Raw genomic sequence first — 20216 nt, 5'->3', positions numbered from 1 at the left:
CACCTGTGTTGTCAGACTGCCTGTCCGACATCATCACGGATGAGTCAAAATTTCCAACTGAACATCAGGAAGACAGAAGGTTTCACTTTCAGCCCTATAATAAACTCCACCCTCTTGCCACTGACTCCATTCCCCTCTCTGGCCACTCACTCGTGTCGAATCCTTATCATAGAAGAGACTTGGACATATGTAATTTTAAAACATGTTCTGAGTAAAAGCTGCCTAAAACGGGTTAGCTTTTCAGGACAGCCCTGTGCTGAGTTGCGGTTCCAGAGGCAGACGAATGGTGACCAATATGCGGGATGGGAAGTGGTTTCTTTCAGAGACCAAACAATAAGCAATTCTTTGGCAATGTCTGGTCATTCAGGAAGATATCTATCACCATGGTGTTGACAAACTATTTTGATCTTTGTTAGTCAAGGAGACAGGCTTTTAAAAATAATTACATGGACAGCAAGAGGCAGTCAGACAGCAGCAAGTTGCAAGGGGGGATCCTCTGCCTTGGTCAGAGTCTGTGCTTTTACGTTAAGTAAAGGGCCCACTGAAGTGGGCTATTTTACATATATTCTTTACTTTTGTAATAGCACACAAACAGAAGCTGTACTGATTTACCAAGTGTCTTTCATCATACAGTGTTCGTTATGTTTTGTCTACTCTGCAATAAAGCAGTTTATGAATCAAACCAAACATCGTCGCGCCGTGTTAAGCTGGTCCACCTTCAGGAAGATGGAAGGAGTACACGTGCCCATAAGACACGGAGATCCAATCCAGAACACAAGGGAATTTTATTGTTGCATTCATGAGTCCTGCTGCGTGCAAGTAGGTATATGGCAGTGGGAGTGAACTTCCATAAGAAGCAGGTGACCAGACCACTTAAGAGAATGACTGACACCACTGAACCCCAGTAGATATTTGTAGCGGACCCAAATTTGTAACAGGCCTGTTCAACGCATCCTATTTATCTTCAAGACTGCTTACTTCTGTCTCTGCAATATTGTCTGCCTCTGGTCTACTTCCATCCTTATCCACACGTCTGCCACCTCTAGGCTCAATTTCCATCATCTTCCTTGCTATCCTCTCATCCTCTATAAACTCCAACTTATCGAAAGCTCACCCATCTACATCCTGCCACACACTAGGTCCTGCTCACCCATCACCTCTTTCATCACTGATGTACATTGGCTTCCTGTTCAACGTTTTGAATTTAAGTTTCTGATTCTCATTTTCAGATTTCTCCATGGCCTCGGCCCACACTTCCTGAATAACCTTCTCCAGCCGTATGTCCCTTCCTGCATCCTTTGGTTCGCCATCTCTGGCCTATTGTTCATCCCCCACCTTTCACTCTATAATTATTGGCAGAGGCTTCAGCCTTACTCTCTGGAATTCCCTCCCTACACCCCTTTACTTCTCCACCTTTAAAAACCTCAAAACCCAGCCTTCAACCACCTCCTATAGTTCTCCCACCATGGCTTAGCTCCTGTTCCCTCTTTTTCTTTTTAAACACCAGTCATCCCAACCTGATGGGCTAGATATTCCTCTGCTTTGCTGCCTGTTTTCAGGCATACCCAACCCAGGGCAGCCAACAGAGCAAAATCAGACAATAAGGCTTAATTCTGGACATTTAAAGCTTTATTTTAAAGGTGTTCTAATTAAACTTTTAAAAAATTCCAGTTACCAATTGATTACAATAGAATAGCAGCCTTTTCCCAACAAATTTATTTTCAATTGTAAGTTTTCCTCTCCATGCAGCATTTGGAAGAAAATGTTCTCCTTTTCCAAAAGCACTAACTCATGATGGGGTGTAGTTCTCCAGGAGCAGACAGCCCAGTGATACCTCAACAAAGTGGCCATTCTCGATGGGTGAGCCTAGACAGTGATTCTCTTCAGATTAATCAATTGTGAAATACATTACTGACAAATCTAATCTGGTCAACATATACAGCAGGAATCATAGTAGAAAACAGCATTAAAATTGGGATGTAGCTGGTCTGTATGGCTCATTTCCATACCTAAGCAGTGCATTTACCATCAAACAAGCTGTATAGCACCAAAGACGAATAAGATCACACTTAAGTGGTGTAGTGCATGCACACAGATTTGGATTAGGTAAGCATTTATTTGACGTAGTGTACATATAATTCTCAAAGTTCCTCTGTCTTCACTGTTGGAAGCAGTTACCCAATTTTTGGCCCTGCTATTTGGGATTTCAACAGTTATAAATATTTTAACAGGAGAAAATTTCCACCTGAATGCTACTAAAGACAAGAAAAATATTGCATGCTGAGTGAAAAAAATTCTTCTGTATTTATTTTTTTGTTTGGAGCACATCCATGTATCCCTTTCTGGAGGCAGAGAAAGACAGTGAGAGAGAAAGAGGCCCTCCAAAAGGAGGGCTGAAGTTTGTACATAGACAGCCACGGTTAGAGAATTACAGTTGATTTATTTTTTTCTAAATAAAGGGCCAACATATTTTAGATCTGTTGCAGAGAATAAATACAACTTTATTGAAGGATTACAATCCTTACATCTTTCTGTAATTAGAAACAGCACAATACAGAAACCAGACAGGGTTGGGTTAAGGAAGTACTACACTTACAACCAGAACAAAGGATGAGCAGTTCAAGTTGAAGTAATGTACATTCCTTGGGCGACTGACCTCTGCCCCCTTTCTTCATCTTTCTTTTAAACATTGCAGTTTACAACTAATGTGAGTTACTATACAAAATTAGGCATTTCAGTATTTTGTTCAGCACTTTAAAGACTGTTGTAAGAGTACTTCAGTTCTGCACACTTTTTAATTTGGCCAACAATTCATCTTTGAGGCAGTATTTTCAGGATGCAAGTTTCAGAAAAGTTTATTATTTAGCCTGGATTCCTTCAATGCCTCTGGCCAGCAATACATGTTTAGATACTTTGTTTTAGGCACCATATTTACTATCCGTATATGACATTTCCCAAATGAACACCTGGAAAATACAAATAGCTCACCAACATTGGCTGCAAATTAGCATTATTTGAACAAAGAGATGCAAAGTCCCAATAATTAAATTCATCTCTCATTATTTTTCCTCTCAGAAAACACATTACTAGAATAATTTTTGCAGCATTGTATTTCCCTCTCGATACAGTTTCCTTACATACATTGAACAACTCATTGAAGACTCAAACGTGGTAGTCCAGTATACTTCAAAAACAGCCTTTGATCCTCAGTACACGCTCTGAAGGAAAAGGGAGAGGCAAAGCCAACAACACAGGGTATTGTGTTAAGCATCACTTAACTAGCTTTTCTTCAGGATGCGTTGTCTTCTGTTATGGATGTATGGGTTGGAGACACAGCTTCTGGTTTACGTGCAATTCTGTCCAGTTCTGCCTGTACATCTGTTAAGACGGACTTATGACCTACAAATAGGAAGAGATACTTTAGTCAGATATTTTATGATTTGAAGCAGCAGTCAAATCTGAGATTAGGAATCAATCTGTCTGCAATTTTAATAATAAATTAGTCATTTCAAGAATAAGTAAATTTTATCAATGATCTGCTCAAGTATTTGGTCTTCTATAAATAATATTCATGGAAAATTTATGTCAGAGTTGGGATTATGTTGGTCAATCTCAGAGTTATCTCATTATATTCAGGTTCACACTGAATTTAGTATTAGAAAAAGGACAGTTATGTGATTTCTTCTCAAACTCAACACCCTGTTACATTACAGCCATAAAAACCTGTTTAGTCTAAAGAGGACTTTTCTATGGTAAAAGCATGTCATTTTACTTTTTCCTGTCTCTGCCTGCCCACCTGGAACTGCAACCTGACACAGCATTACTCCTTTCTATTAACCTTGATGTGCAGCAATTGTCTAAGAAAGTGAGCTTGAAAAATATAAATACTGTATATTTTTTTAAAACTACATATATGTAAACACAATGATGGAGGAAGAGAGCCTATTTGAATACCACTATTCAAAACTAGAGCCTGGTTTATGTGCCTAGTAACATGTGGCTGTGTCCACAAAACTTGTGTTTAGGCCCCTGAGAATATGCATCCTGTTCTGAGGAAATAGTGCGTCACTGGCAACTGTGTTTGCAACAGCAATCTATTTAGCAATTTTAGCTAAGGAGGCAGAGGCTACTGCTTGGTCAATCAACAGCGAGATAACAATTTTGCATCTAGAACCATTAAGATGGCTGCTGTCATCAGCCCTAGGAAATACAAGGGATGTTCCTTTAAAAAAAAACTGAGAAACCAAGGCTCATAATTCAGGATAGCACAATCCCTTGGTGAAAGTATAAGATCTTGATGTCTCTGACTGCTTAATGCACCCACTTGAACGACGTGCAGTAACATTACCATCTTGAAGTTTTTCTTCAGAGGAGGTGGATAAGTCATGTGACCTCAGCACAAGAACCCATTGCAACCGATGAACATTCAAGACCATGTTTAGAATCATAGAAGTTACAACATGGAAACAGGCCCTTCGGCCCAACATGTCCATGTCGCCCAGTTTATACCACTAAGCTAGTCCCAATTGCCTGCACTTGGCCCATATCCCTCGATACCCATCTTCCCCATGTAACTGTCCAAATGCTTTTTAAAAGACAAAATTGTACCCGCCTCTACTACTGCCTCTGGCAGCTCGTTCCAGACACTCACCACCCTTTGAGTGAAAAAATTGCCCCTCTGGATCCTTTTGTATCTCTCCCCTCTCACCTTAAATCTGTGCCCCCTCGTTATAGACTCCCCTACCTTTGGGAAAAGATTTTGACTATCGACCTTATCTATGCCCCTCATTATTTTATAGACTTCTATAAGATCACCCCTTAACCTCCTACTCTCCAGGGAATAAAGTTCCAGTCTGTCTAACCTCTCCCTGTAAGTCAAACCATCAAGTCCCGGTAGCATCCTAGTAAATCTTTTCTGCACTCTTTCTAGTTTAATAATATCCTTTCTATAATAGGGTGACCAGAACTGTACACAGTATTCCAAGTGTGGCCTCACCAATGCCCTGGACAACTTCAACAAGACATCCCAACTCCTGCATTCAATGTTCTGACCAATGAAACCAAGCATGCTGAATGCCTTCTTCACCACCCTATCCACCTGTGACTCCACTTTCAAGGAGCTATGAATCTGTACTCCTAGATCTCTTTGTTCTATAACTCTCCCCAACGCCCTACCATTAACGGAGTAGGTCCTGGCCCGATTCGATCTACCAAAATGCATCACCTCACATTTATCTAAATTAAACTCCATCTGCCATTCATCGGCCCACTGGCCCAATTTATCAAGATCCCGTTGCAATCCTAGATAACCTTCTTCACTGTCCACAATGCCACCAATCTTGGTGTCGTCTGCAAACTTACTAACCATGCCTCCTAAATTCTCATCCAAATCATTAATATAAATAACAAATAACAGCGGACCCAGCACCGATCCCTGAGGCACACCGCTGGACACAGGCATCCAGTTTGAAAAACAACCCTCGACAACCACCCTCTGTCTTCTGTCGTCAAGCCAATTTTGTATCCAATTGGCTACCTCACCTTGGATCCCATGAGATTTAACCTTATGTAACAACCTACCATGCGGTACCTTGTCAAATGCTTTGCTGAAGTCCATGTAGACCACGTCTACTGCACAGCCCTCATCTATCTTCTTGGTTACCCCTTCAAAAAACTCAATCAAATTCGTGAGACATGATTTTCCTCTCACAAAACCATGCTGACTGTTCCTAATTAGTCCCTGCCTCTCCAAATGCCTGTAGATCCTGTCCCTCAGAATACCCTCTAACAACTTACCCACTACAGATGTCAGGCTCACTGGTCTGTAGTTCCCAGGCTTTTCCCTGCCGCCCTTCTTAAACAAAGGCACAACATTTGCTACCCTCCAATCTTCAGGCACCTCACCTGTCGCGGTGGATGATTCAAATATCTCTGCTAGGGGACCCGCAATTTCCTCCCTAACCTCCCATAACGTCCTGGGATACATTTCATCAGGTCCCGGAGATTTATCTACCTTGATGCGCGTTAAGACTTCCAGCACCTCCCTCTCTGTAATATGTACACTCCTCAAGACATCACTATTTATTTCCCCAAGTTCCCTAACATCCATGCCTTTCTCAACCGTAAATACCGATGTGAAATATTCATTCAGGATCTCACCCATCTCTTGTGGTTCCGCACTTAGATGACCTTGTTGATCCTTAAGAGGCCCTACTCTCTCCCTAGTTACCATGTTTATAATTTATTCTGTTTAAAGTTTATGAAATCGTTATCAAAATTTGCTAAATGTTACTTTTTAAAATTAATCCACTTCAAAGAAAGCAAATATCAAAAGCTGGAACAATGACTAAATGTATTAGCAAACTGAGCAAGGATAAATGTGTGGAACCCAAATAAACCATAATTTGCAGCTGAAACTCATAATAGGAAAACCTTACCAAACTAAGGTACAAGTGTTTAAAATTAAATCTTAAAAATCTCACTTCGACAGATATCATAGTTGAATCATTTACTGCTCAAAGTTCAAGCTCAAAGTAGCAGCACAGGTCGATGACCCATCTCAGCAACTTCAGATTTGATGGGTTTTCAGAGGGCAGTAATGTTCACATTTTCCAGTTGGATTGTGCTGAAATACTGGTGCCAGGCAAATTTGAGGGAGAGTGTGAACCAGACTGGATTCATTAGATTTTTCCAAGAAGAAAATTAAAGGAAGAAACAGCTTAACTGAGTGATGAGTATCTAAATAAGTGCACAAAGAATTAATAATATAGTTGGCCAAGGAACATAGATTATTACAATGTAAAAATGGAAGTTGCTAGTTATTATCCTGAGCTGCAGAATCTATTTTTTAAAAAATTGAACCTTTATAAAACACTGGTTCGACCACAACTGGAGTATTGCGTCCAGTTCTGGGCAGCGCACTTTAGGAAAGATGTGAAGGCCTTAGACAGGGTGCAGAAAAGATTTACTAGAATGATTCCAGGGATGAGGGATTTTAGTTACATGGATAGACTGGAGAAGCTGGGGTTGTTCTCCTTGGAACAGAGAAGGTTGAGAGGAGATTTGATGAAGGTATTTAAAATCACGAAGGGTCTAGACACAATAGAGAGAAATTGTTGCCATTGGCGGAAGGGTCAAGAACCAGAGGACATAGATTTAAGGTGATTGGCAAAAGAACCAAAGGTGACATGCGGAAAAACTTTTCTACATAGCTAGTGGTTAGGATCTGGAATGCAATGCCCGAGGGGGTGGTGGAGGCAGATTCAATCATGGCCTTCAAAATGGAACTGGATAAGTACTTGAAAGGAAAAAATTTGCAGGGCTACGGGGATAGGGTGGGATAGTGGAACTAGCTGGATTGCTCTTGCTTAGAGCTGGCACGGACTCAATGGACCAAATGGCCTCCTTCCGTGTTGTAACCCGATGAAATCAGTCCGCCCCCCGCACGATCGCGGCCTAATTGGAGCCACTTACCTGTTCTTCCGGGTTCCCCGCTACTGAGCTGCGCGTCGGGCGGACTGCGCATGCGCAGTAAGATCTGTCAGCTGGAGGAGCTCTATTTAAGGGGCAGTCCTCCACTGACTGATGCTGCAACAAATAGGAAAAATTACAGCATGGAGCAGCCCAGGGGGAAAGCTGCTCCCAGGTTTAATGATGCCTCACTCCAGGTATCATTGGATGGGGTGAGGAGGAGGGGGAGGACAGAGATCTTCCCCCCGGCGGGCGGGAGGAAGCTGCCTGCCTCTGCCACCTGCACCACCAACATATCACGCACCTGCATACAGTGCAGGATGCGCTGCAATGACCTAAGTAGGTCATCCAAAGTGAGTACACTTACTCATTCCCCTACACTCTGTCTGTCACATCACCGCCCCCACCCCACATCATCTCCTGCACTGCCAACACTACTCTGTCACATCACCCCTCACACCCACTCAAACCTCATCCTCATCTTACCTGCACTTACTCACCTCGCCAGTACTCATCCCGCCACTACTACTCAACCCAATCCTCATACAATCTCATGGCTCTATCTCATACTCACCCTCTCATGCATCTCTTTCACGGTCAGCCTCACTCAACCTGCCACTACCTGTGCTGCAGCCACAGGGCATGCATCACATATGTGCAGTAGGAAACGTAAGGCAAACGTGTCGTGAGCATGAAGGGGATGCACAAGGGTGTTTGAGGGTTTATCATGGTTTTTACTTATATTTAATTTCTGACCAACTCACATCACATATTATATTGGCATCACTACTGCCATGTCTTTGCAAATCTTGTCTGGTTTGTGCAATAATGCCCTTTCCTGAGGATCACAATGAAGACCCACACCTGATGCTACCCATTGTGTCACTGCAAAGTGGGTGTAGGTGTACTTGCAGGGCTCTTTTGTGCAGACGACTGAGAGATGTCGGCGATGTCCCCGGTGGCACCCTGGAAGGATGCGGAGGAGAAGCTGTTGAGGGCAGTGGTGACTTTGACAGCGACAGGTAAGAAGATGGTGCTCGGGCCAGCCGGGAGCAGCTCGGCATGAAGGAGGCTGCAGATGTCCACGACTGCATGTCGAGTGACTCTGAGCCTCTGTGTGCACTGCACCCTGCAAATACACCTACACCCGCTCTACAGTGACACAATGGGTAGCATCAGGTGTGGGTCTTCATTGTGATCCTCAGGAAAGGAGGAAAGTGCATTATTGCACAAACCAGACAAGATTCGCAAAGACGTGGCAGTTGTGGTGCCAATATAATATGTGATGTGAGTTGGTCAGAAATTAAATATAAATAAGCTGAGCCTCGGTCTGTGGACCCTGTGGCAACGGTAGTGCCCTCTGCGAAGCATCTCTCTCTGCGGTTGCCCTCCCTCCTGCTGTGCAGGTGGATGTGTCACAGCACTGTGTTGTGGAGCTCCACGTATCAGAGGTGGACGGCATGGCCGGCGATGCTGTTCGCCCTCCGAGGAGGTCATGAATGCAGCTACGGCGGCCCCCATCCGGAAGATGTATATCTGAGGGGGTCCGCAAGGTAGGTACATGTGTCTGGACCCCGGGGTAAGTGTGCAAGTTTGTGAATTTGATTGACAGGAGGAGGGTGGTGGAGGCCAAACTTTGTCCAAAGTGACAGAGTGGCCTCCTGCATTGAGTGAGGGTCTCCCCCCGCCCCCCACCTGTCAAATGGACCGTTGGAGCTGCCACAGGCTGATAGCTGCAACACGTCCATTTCAACTGGGAGTGTTTTCCCCCAGTACGGGAAACAGTCCCAGTTGTTTCTAAAATCCCACCCCTCCTGAAATATTCCCTTAATCAGATCTGTTAACGACCTGAAATAGCAGAATAAATACTGTCAAGTGGCACCCTGCCGGCTTTAATTGCCTACGGGAGTCCCACATGCGGGGGCTGCGCGCGCACGTCAGCGCGTCTGTGGGGAACCCGGAAGTGGGCGGGTTGGAGCCGTGCTCCCGACCCGCTCCAGGATTCCCCGATTTTCGGAGACCCCCTCCCGCCAGGAACGCACCCGATAGCGGGTGCTAATATCGGGCCCCATGTTTCTAATCTTCTGAACCAGCGTTTAAGAAATCAATTTGATCCCAAGGGTAACTGAGGTGATATAAAAAGGTGAAATGTCTGCACATTTTCACGATAAGTAAAAATGATTTACTAGTTTTGAGCTTGTTCAGCTGAGTAACTTCCTTCTTTTTTAAAAGAGAAATTTCTTGAGATCTCTCAAGTTGCTCTCTTTCTCTCCATGCCCAATTTCCTCTTAGAGGCACAACACATTACTTTCCTTACTACTGCCTTAGCTTCAAGATTGCAGACGTTTCTGGAAATGTTATTTAAGAATACTTCCTATTACTTTGAGGAATATTGGAAATCTATCTTAAATCATAGTATTTATCATACTTGCACTTTGGTCTCTGATTTTCATTTGAGCATGCTCTAAGATTAAAACATTTCCAATTAAAGCTTCCACTACATCATGAACTAGATGCTTCTGTGAAAACTGTCTGTTGCGAAACACTGAATAAATGTAATACTGCTGCCCATATCCCAATTCACACCAAGTCTCGTTCACCCATCACCCCTGTGCTCGCTGACTTACACTGGCTCCCAGTCTGGGAATGCCTCGATTTTAAAATTCTCAGTTGTTTTCAAATCCCTCCATGGCCTCGCTCCTATCTCTGTAACCTTCTCCAGCCCTACAACCCTCCGAGATCTCTGCGCTCCTCCAATTCTTGCCTCTTGCGCAGCCCCGATTTTAATCACTCCACCATTGGCAGTCGTGTCTTCAGCTGCCTAGGCCCTAAGCTCTGGAATTCCCTCCCTAAATCCTTCCGCCTGTCTACTTCTTTCTTCTCCTTTAAGACGCTCCTTAAAACCTACCTCTTTGACCAAGCTTTTGGTCACCTGTCCTAATATCTCCTTATGTGGCTTGGCATCAAATTTTGTTTGATAACGCTCCTGTGAAGTGCCTTGGAACATTTTACTATGTTAAAGGTGCTATATAAATGGCAAGTTGTTGTTGTTATGCTTACAGTGGGTATCAGCAGAAGGCAACTTCTTTCTAGCTTGTGGCTGGTACTTAGCTGCTTCTTGATGAGCCCCGTCTTCCTCTATAGCTAGCATTTTGTTGTACAAGCATGAGGCTAGGCCAACTTAGGACCCATTCTTGGAATTGCTTTGAGATTCTGCTGGCATTTCATGAATCCCTTTAGCATCACCTAAACGTACCCAGCAAAGATGTACTCCCCTGTGAAAGGGAACTCCTGCAAGTTTTCAAACACGGGTGTGAGAAGGGAATCTCAGGGAGATCATGTGACTTCTACCATACTTGTTTCACAGAGAAGCTTGAATGGCACCTCACTAGTGCATCGAAGAACAAACAACTATACTTTTTTCAAGATCATTTTCCAGTGATTGAAGCATTCACAAGACCTCATTCTTCTCCTCTCCCAAAAGTGACTATGGTAGGCTGCCATAGAGTTGAAAGACATTGAAGGTATTAATCACAAGCACCTATTTCTGGAAAATGACAGGACTTATGATGGGACGTACAAGACATGAATCTTGCTGTGGTCACCAATATGTCTTGATGAGTAACTGAGACAAACTAGTTGTTATAATTTTTGTGTCTGCATTAGATAATCAGGTTCAGCATCACTGCTCTCTCCTGTAAACTGATCCTGTGTCCCTTACAATCAAGAGTTTACCTTTACAGCCCAATATCCAGTCATTAAATGGTATGAATGAAGAGGCTGTAACAACAAAATCTCTTGATATATGAACTGGACACTGTAATCTTACTCATGCCATGTGTGCTTCTTCAATCTTCCGATAGGTGGACTGATTAAAACAAAGTCAAATACAAATGAATGAGTTGGTTTATTTCAGAGACCAAAGAACAGAGTAAATTTTAAGGTACAGACCAACTTACTTCAACCTAATTCCAAAACTTAGGAAACAAAGTAAGCCACGCTGTCCATGCTAGCTAGCTAATGTACTCTTCCGACTAGAGATTTCTCTGAAAGTAGTCAGCCCTGATTTAAATAAGACAACTCTCTCCAGATCTTGCTCCTTTATCAGCCCTCCCAGATTGTCTGGCTGAGTGTTCCTTTGTACTTTTGTTTCCTAGCTGGACAGAAATCCATCATCTTAACTCTGATCGTTCCCATGCTCTCTAAGCAGGAATTGGCCAGGAGGGCTGCCATTGAGTCTGTCTACTGCACCCCCCGCCCCTGCCAGATGTACTTTCCCATATCAACACCATGACTACAATAGCAGGGCCGAGGCTGTGTAGTCTGCAACGTGGCTCACTTCCTGACCCCTCAAAGCCTCTCCACCACCTTACAAGGCTCTTGTCAGGAGTGTGATGGAATACTCACCACTCACCTGGATGGCAGCTGTAACACTCAAAAAGCTCAATACTATCCAGGACAGAGCAGTCCACACGATCAGCATGCATGCCACTGATCTCATTATTTATCCTCTCCATCACCGGCGCACTGTGGCTGTATTATATATAATCTAAAGCATGCACTACAGCAACTCACCAAGGTTACTTCAACCATACCACCCTCCCCTGCAATCTCTACCATCGAGCAGGACAACAGCAGCAATGTCCTGGGAACACCACCACCTCCAACTATTACAAGTTACAGAACATCCTAACTTGGACGTATATCTCTGTTCCTTCATCGTCTTTGGTACGATACCCTGTAATTCTCCATCTAACACTATTTTGGGAGCACCAAGACCAGAAGGACTGTAGCAGCTCAAGGAGAAGGCCCACCACCACCACCGTCTCAGGAACTAGGGATGGGCAATAAGTGTGGCCTTCCCAGAGTCCTCCACATTCCAGATCAACATCCACTGTCTCGCTCTGAAGTGGAATGCAGCAAGCACCACTTCAACCGTTTGCTTAGATCTAATCCACATCTCCAGCATGTGGCTACTCTGTGGATTTTAGTCCCCTGCAAGCTTAATTTAACAATAGTAACATTTTGGTATAAAGTACTCAAAAGTCCTCGTAAGTTAAATAGCCAAAATGTGAGGTTAGTTAATGCAAGAACTGAATAAAGAACTGTGTGAAAAATAATCCATATCCTCAAATCAAAAGTATACATCAATGGGAAGAAAAACTTGACACTCTTCTGGTTTTCCTCTAGTTGCATCATGGTTGAGGTTTATTGAATTAATTAAAATCTAAATGTGATTCAAATTCCACTGAAGTCTAAATCAAAGAGAGAAATAATATAAAAATGGGTTTTAGAACATTAATCATATCTGCTACTTCTGCATTGAAAGCTTAATTGTGGATTACCCTCAACACCTACCTCATTAAGTTTAAAGCAATAGTAAAGAGACAACTATCTTGTATTATTCACTCTTACTAGAGGCTACAGAAATCAGGGCTCTTTCCATTACAGTAAAGAAGGTTAAGAGGAAATCTAGTAGAGGCATTCAGAATTATGATATTTAAATAAAATGAATCAGAAAAATTATTTCCATTAGTCAGCGAGTGGATAACTGGAATGCATAAATTAAAAAGGGTATAGGGAAAGGGCAGTGGAATGAGACTAAGAGATAGGTCGTTCAGAGAGTCATGGGGCGATGGGCCGGATTCCCCCCTTGTGTGTTGATTTTATGATTCTATTACTATAGTAGCTGTGGTTTGTTATAGCAATACTGCATTTGGTGCAGAAAGAAATGCTGAAATATTCATTCTCCGTTTAATGATTTTAAAAAATCCTGATCACCAACAGGTGGTTTGATGACATTCTCTTGTATGTGAGGGAAAGGAGAAAAAGCGTTCAGCCACACTCATCCCTTTCAGCAATATTATGTCCTCAGCATAGGTTGCCTTTCAGCATGGTATTTTTGGGGGTGGGAAGGAATCATTATAGAGTTAATAGTAAGAAAAATGTCCATGTTTGTGCAGTGAATATCCAGTAAATAGCTGCCACGGGTAGAACCATGAAATTATTTTGGTCTACTCCCACCAAAATCATCATGGTGTATCAAAATAAGAAAGGCACAAGGGAAATAGAGGTGATTTCCACAGTTATGGGCAGGTCAACAGCAACAAAGCAGAATTCTGAAATTGTGCAGTATCCTTTGAGGCAAGAAAGCACAAAACCAGAACCAAAATCTTTTGAAATAAATCATTATAGGGTTTGAGCTCTCATTGTCTGGGTTGCTAGTTCAGTACCATAACCATTATACTACAGTACCCCATTTCTGGCATTACTGAAGTGTCGCTCTTGGCAGGGGGTCAGTCATTGGTCAGTAGCACCTTCCTGCCACAGTGTGCAGTCAGCCAATTTGGCCAAAGACAACACAAAATAGACAAAAATTAGAGAAATTCTTAGTTGCTACTTCCCCCATGGCAATCAATTATGATTGCCTGCTATGCAGAAGTAATATTTGCAGGTATGAATCTCACCTCCACCAGGGCCTGATCTTGATACGCTTGTACACAGTGTCATCCATGTATACTTAGTGTTGGGGCAGGTTAGACAGAACTGGTCAGATTTCTGATGGATGACCTGCCTCTTCTTTTGAGTGCGCTGCACAGGGTGAGGGCTGGGGATAGCAAGATGCACCCACCCCCCCTTTTGGCAGAATTCTGGAACATAAAAAAGGGGAGGAGACCCCAGGGAAATGGGTCCTACCCCAAATTCTGGCTTGACCACTCCATTTGCAATGCTGCTGTGCACCCTCGGTGTCCAGGAATTTCAGACCCTCAGTAATGATTTCCAATTAGTTTATGTTTTAGATCTGCTGGAAGAGTTAACTAGGTAACAAGGTAACAAGATTCATGATCATGGCCACTAGTTTTATTACTTAAATCAAATTTCATTTTTACTGTATGAGATTTTTACTGGTATCACATATGATGCTGTGATTTCTGCTGATATTTTGGAGAAATATCCTGGGATTTTATCCATGAAAACCAATAGCCCTGTCCAAGATGTAATACTGCACAGTCTGATCCAGGAACATGAAGAATTGAACAGTGGCTTCAGGTAGCAGATCTCGCACACAAAGGACAGTAATGAGTCACAAACACTTATATGTACACTTACCTCCCGTGACAATATTTATAGATATCCTGCAACTCAGTTGAAAGCAATTCGCTTTTAATGGCTGAGATATTAAAGTGCACTTTGCAAAATTTTCAGGACTATTTTCATCGTGCTAGATCAATTTTTTACATGCGTCGTAAGTTGGGCACCTATTATTTAGAAGATATATATACTTAAATTGTAAAAAAAGTGTGTCACTATAACTAGGACTCCAAAGCAGCTATGGTCATTCATAATACATGCTTGACCAAAATAAACCTCTGCCAATCATGTTGATAAGGATCATCAAGTTTCTATGAATTGATTAAGATGGTTTCTTTTGTGCACAATGGCGCAAAGCAAGCAAGAATCGGCCTTAAAGCTTAAAGCAGACAGAAACAAAGTAAAAAGAATGGGCATGCTCAGCCACTGTCGAAGAAAATTAATTTGTGCAACCTTCATGATTCCTAAAGCTCAAAGCTTAAGCAAAAACACTGACCTTAACGAGGCCAACAACTTGCAGCAACTGTCACCACACACAGAACAAGAAGAAAGTTAGAACAAGAATGCATTGTGCACCAGATATACAATGCCAAATTCTAAAATGTGCAAATTAAATTTAACCATTTGAGGTGTTGGTTATACTCCAAACACTGAACAATTTAGTTCAGTATGCTAGATACTCCTATATGTCTATTTACAAATAGTATGATTATGCAACAAATTATGAAGCAACAGCTATTATTCCTTTAAGAACAGTTTTGTATTCTTTTATGTAGTATCTGGAGGAATCTCAGTAATGTGGTCAATGTGACTATACCCTTGAATTAGGACAGTAGGCTGTTGGAGATGCCGTCTTTGGGATAAGACGTTAAACTGAGGCCCTGTCTGCTCTCTCGGGTAGATGTAAAAGATCCCATGACACTATTTGAAGAAGAGCAGGGAAGTTTTCCTGGTGTCCTGGCCAATATTTATCCCATAACCAACATTACTAAAACAGGTTATCTGGTCATGTATCTAATTGATGTTAGTGGAAACCTTGCAAATTGGCTGCCGTGTTTCCCTACATTACAAGTGACTACACTTCAAAAAGTAATTCATTGGCTGTAAAGCACTTTGGGACTTCCTGAGGTTGTGAAATGCACTCTATAAATGTAGGTCCTTTCCTTTTATGTACTAAATGGTTAGGCTGTGAAAACCTATAGTCTGTTTTGGGAAACAACCATGAATTGGCATTCAGAAAGCATTTTCTCCACCCAATTCATCCTACAAATCTTAACATTAAAGTCCTGCAATGAAAACTAACAACATATTTGCTTAGTACTAGCCCAGGTATTTTTAACAATGGAAAAGGAAGATCATCAGGCCACAAAACTGATGCCCACATAACAGGTTGCATACCTTCAAATGGTATAGTATCTGTTTGTGTAACTGGAGATCTTTAGTTATACTGCTACGTTTTCCTGTTGTAACATCGCCGAATGAACCTGGGTAAGTGGCACTGTGGGTGTAATGCATTCAATTCATGTGTCTGAGAGCATAGGGTTTTGTAACAACACAGCTTTTCCTATCTTTATTTAAACTTTAAATAAAACCATAGACTCAGATTATTAGGGATTCTACATAGCTAGTCTATTTGGGGGCAGACAGATCAACCTATAGAGAGCTAGTTCTTACTTAACAGTCGTTCCTCACATTAATGTGATGACCGAGTTCTACTAAATCATCTTCTACAAGGATTGTGGAATAAACTTGTAGCATTTCTGATTTACTGACTTTGCAGAATGAGAAGGGAAACCATTTTGGAATTTAGCTCATCAATACAAATTTTACCAATGTCAAACACAAAGGGATTCCTTCTTTGCTTTCTTCCCATTTTTCTCTCACATTGTTGTCTCGCCAACTTGGTCAAACTTTGTGAAGAGGTGATGGTAACGTGGTTAATATCGTGTGCCTTGATTTTTAAAAAGCCTTTGATAAAGTGTTGCAGTTAAGGTTGTGTCCTATGGCACGGGCAGTCAAATTTTAAGCTGAATTGCAAATTGGTTGCATTCATTGTAGGCAGCTCTGCTTGGGGTCAGGGCACTAGTGGAGTTCCGCTGAGATCGTTATTAGGACTGCTGCGCTTCACCATCTTTAATAATGACTTGGATGAAGACACTAGAGACACAATTCTTAAGTTAGCTGATGATTCAAATATTTATGGAGGAATTAGGACTTTGCACAATATAAACTTGTAGACTGATTTAGATACATTGAGGAAATGGTCCAGGTGTAGCAGATATCCTTCAATGTGGATAACTGCAGCATGATGCAATTCGATTGTGGTAATTTCAAACATACGTGTACCACGAAGGGTTATTTGCTTACGGCTGTGGAGGAGGAAAGGGGGCTAAGGTCATAGTTCTTGAATGTTGAAAGTCTATGACCAATGTTGCATAGCCACAGGAAAAGTGAATAAGGTGTATAGCTAGGACAGTTAAAGAGAAAACTAGAAATATGATGCTCATCCTGCACATGGCTTCAGTATAGCTGCATCTAGAATATTGTTCCCAGTTTTGGTTGCTTGGCAGCCTTCGGATTTTTGCCTCCCAGGAGTTTGCATGACTGAGGGTGCGTGATGGGTGCACATTGGCAGCATCTTCTCTAGATGGGACAGGCTGGATGGACCCGTAGTTCTTTTCTTTTCATATCCTCCTTTTTCATATGTTCATTGTATGTTCAACTGTTGATCCATTGTAGGAATGGGCAGGGCTGAAAACCCACTGCCTGTAAATTGGGTTGAATATTAAACTATTGTAAGTGTATATGCAGCATTCTTAAAAACCTGTCTGGGGTGGTAGTTCCTCAAGGGAATTTTGTTGTAAACTGTGAATTAGGTTTGAGAAACTGAAAGCTGAAACTTACTGATTTTTGACAATGCTGAGGAAGAGGATTTATGCCGGCCACATTTTCAGTTGGATTAAGTGTTGACCCTCTGAAGCCTACCTTTCTTTGTCTCATTTAAAAATTCCTCATCATTCTGCAAGCTGAATAGCTGTGGTTTAGCATGAGACCTACACCCATAGCAACCACAAGAAAAATCAAGCTGAACAATACATGTTCAGAGTAGCCAATGGCACATGCTTGTAGAGAAATTATCCCAACAGTACATCCCAAGTACGTGATAGAAATTACTGTGCAGTCTTACTGCAAACGCTTACATCTAACTTGGAGGAACAGCTTATATCATAACTGATGCCAATGGTGGGAGAACAGAATGATAGAGGGATATAAAGGAAGATCAAATTGTTGTCTGAAACCAATAGACATTCCTGCAATTTTTCCCAGGTGCGCATCTTACACATAGTACAAAAAATGTTCAGTAGATAGGATTCATTACATGCATCATTAAATATCACCTGCGCTCAGTTTTTTTTAGGAAATAGAGAACTAATTAAATACAATTCTCCAAACTCAACTGTAGATCCAGTCTAAAAAAAATACTGCATGGAGTATTTTGAACTCATTCGATTAGTTGTGATCTAAAGTACATAATTTTGAGTCTTCCGTTAGCATTCTTCCCTACCTACCCCAAAATAAAAACAGAATTACCACGGCAAAGTTGTCTAACTTGTATTGCTGTAGATTTTCCCAAAGAAATAATACTGGAGGATTGGATTCATGATGTGTAGTGTTGAATTTATTCTTACTGAAAGTATTTCATCATGGCAGGAATGCTCATTGACAAAACTTTTACTTTGTGAAATGACATGAAGTCTGAGATTTAATGCAAGTTGCTGACTGATATGGTTTGTGGTGTTCTAATCCAGTAGTTTAGTCATTCCAGAAAATACACATACATGCATAATCTCTCTAGTTGGATAAACATTCCCTGGAGTATCCACCAAAACTGCAACAAGATTACCAAAACTATACTTACAGTTCTGCTTCAGGTGACATCCTAGTCCACCTCCATATGGAATTCATTATTACAACACTTGTTCATACCAAGGGGTGAGCAATGTCCATGTTGGGAATGGAATGTTTTTCTACCTTAGCTATTCTGCGTCACTAAGAATTTTTCCAATTCCCACAGTGGCTGTCCTTAAAAGTTTTGGATTCACAACTTGTACCAAAGGTGAGCATTTTGTTGTGGGTTTGAGTGCCCAAACCTTTAGAACTTTCAAAGATGGCAGAGGGACTTTTATCCCAAGTCTAAATGGAATTTAAACCTTGGTGCCAAAATACAACAGTGACTCACTATGTCTGGCAATAGTTGGCTAAGTCAGTTGGATGCCAGATAAGCTATGGTTTGCGACCCTTGGACTTGAGGGAGGAAAAAGGAGAACCATATCGGAGGAACGGCGTGGATGGGACACAGTGAAGGTTTCCCTGGAGATGAGGGCATCAAAGGCGGAGGTTCATCAAATCAACAGCTGCAGAAGTAATATGGTAAATGAAGGGCTAGCGGTTCAGCAGTTGAGAGCTTGAAAGTACAGCTGTAAGTAACTTGGGGAAGGGTTGAAACAGAAGGAAGTGGAGTTGTAAGGGGGTAGGGGATGTGGATAGTGAGGGTTACAAGGAATTGGTAAGAAATGCCAGTGATTGAGACCCGAGAGAAGAGACAACGGGAGATGACAAGGTTGAGGGGATGGTCATTAATATGGATAGGAGGCTTTCTTCATTCTTTGAATTTATTTCAACCTTCATATTAAACGTGTTATAGGCTAATGATCCAACTAAAGGAAAATCAGAGTAAATACCTATTTCAGGACATTTATAATGTGGGAAATGATATGATCTTCACCATTCTCATACCACAGACCATTCTTAGTTCTTTTCGGAAGTAACCTCTCATGATTATTATATAGTGAAGAAAACATGTGTCAGAACCAAATCACCCAACACTTCAAGTTCATGTTTAAAATATTGGGAAAGGAGTGCAGAAGTGAGGTATATTGAAGGTAAAATATATTCAAAGAACGAGGAATTCCATACAAAAGGCGGGCAATTTTTCTTTGTTTGGTTGTTCTCCACATAACCAGAGATATCATCAAAAAAGCAGAGGTGGGTTAACTATGTTTGATATAAAGGCCAGTCTTAAGGAGTGATGTGCAAAAAAAGTATACTTTTGGAAGGTAAGTGTAGACAATTGAGTTTAGTAAAGGCATGAAAATTGATCCACCTTACACCTGAAGTTGAGCAACTCTCAAAATTGTCTCAAGATATCCATAAGTTCAAATGGAACGAGCTTTCACTTTACTTGCTGGTTAATGCCCTGCTGTTCTAACCAGCCACACATTCTTTGATGATGGGGTTACCTAAAATCTTATTGCCAAAAGAAGAACTAACTTTGTTCCTATTGCTATGTTATGGCCAGGCTACAAACAAAAACGACACAGTAAAAACTGTAATGGGCCTTAAAATCAAACCACATTTAACCCACACTTGCTCTTCTGGCTCTACTTTTGGAACTGTGGAAGAATATGAAAGAGGAATGATGGTGCAAACGAACCAAGGCAGTGTAATCTCTTAAATCGGCATCCCAGCCCAAAGCATGCATTCCCTGGCTTGGTCTGGAGTGGCTCTCAGGATTATTTGACGTTGCAGCTCCTGCTGCTCATTGATATATGGAGACTCTCCAAGTTGATGATGCTACTGCTGTGGCTGAGCAG

The 20216-nt window shown here is 41.8% G+C and overlaps 1 protein-coding gene across 4 annotated transcripts in view; it reads right to left on the bottom strand.

Annotated features, from left to right (window-relative positions):
* Positions 1 to 2281: 2281 nt before the first annotated feature.
* Positions 2282 to 20216, bottom strand: part of LOC137342379 (cytoplasmic dynein 1 light intermediate chain 1-like) — a 77904-nt gene continuing 59969 nt past the window's right edge. For 2 of the 4 annotated variants that reach the window (XM_068006309.1, XM_068006324.1), the window contains one exon: positions 2282 to 3399. In XM_068006309.1, the coding sequence (XP_067862410.1) occupies positions 3290 to 3399 (110 nt within the window). In that variant the 3' untranslated portion in view covers positions 2282 to 3289. Of the gene's footprint in view, positions 3400 to 15058; positions 15086 to 16768; positions 17329 to 20216 lie in introns of those variants that run through there. The other 2 variants (XM_068006328.1, XM_068006317.1) reach the window with 2 other exon arrangements.

Source organism: Heptranchias perlo, chromosome 2 (assembly GCF_035084215.1).
Source record: "Heptranchias perlo isolate sHepPer1 chromosome 2, sHepPer1.hap1, whole genome shotgun sequence".
NCBI classification, from domain to species: Eukaryota; Metazoa; Chordata; class Chondrichthyes; order Hexanchiformes; family Hexanchidae; genus Heptranchias; species Heptranchias perlo.
The sequence above is the reverse complement of the archived record's forward strand: the minus strand, read 5'-3'. Positions and strand labels throughout refer to the sequence as shown.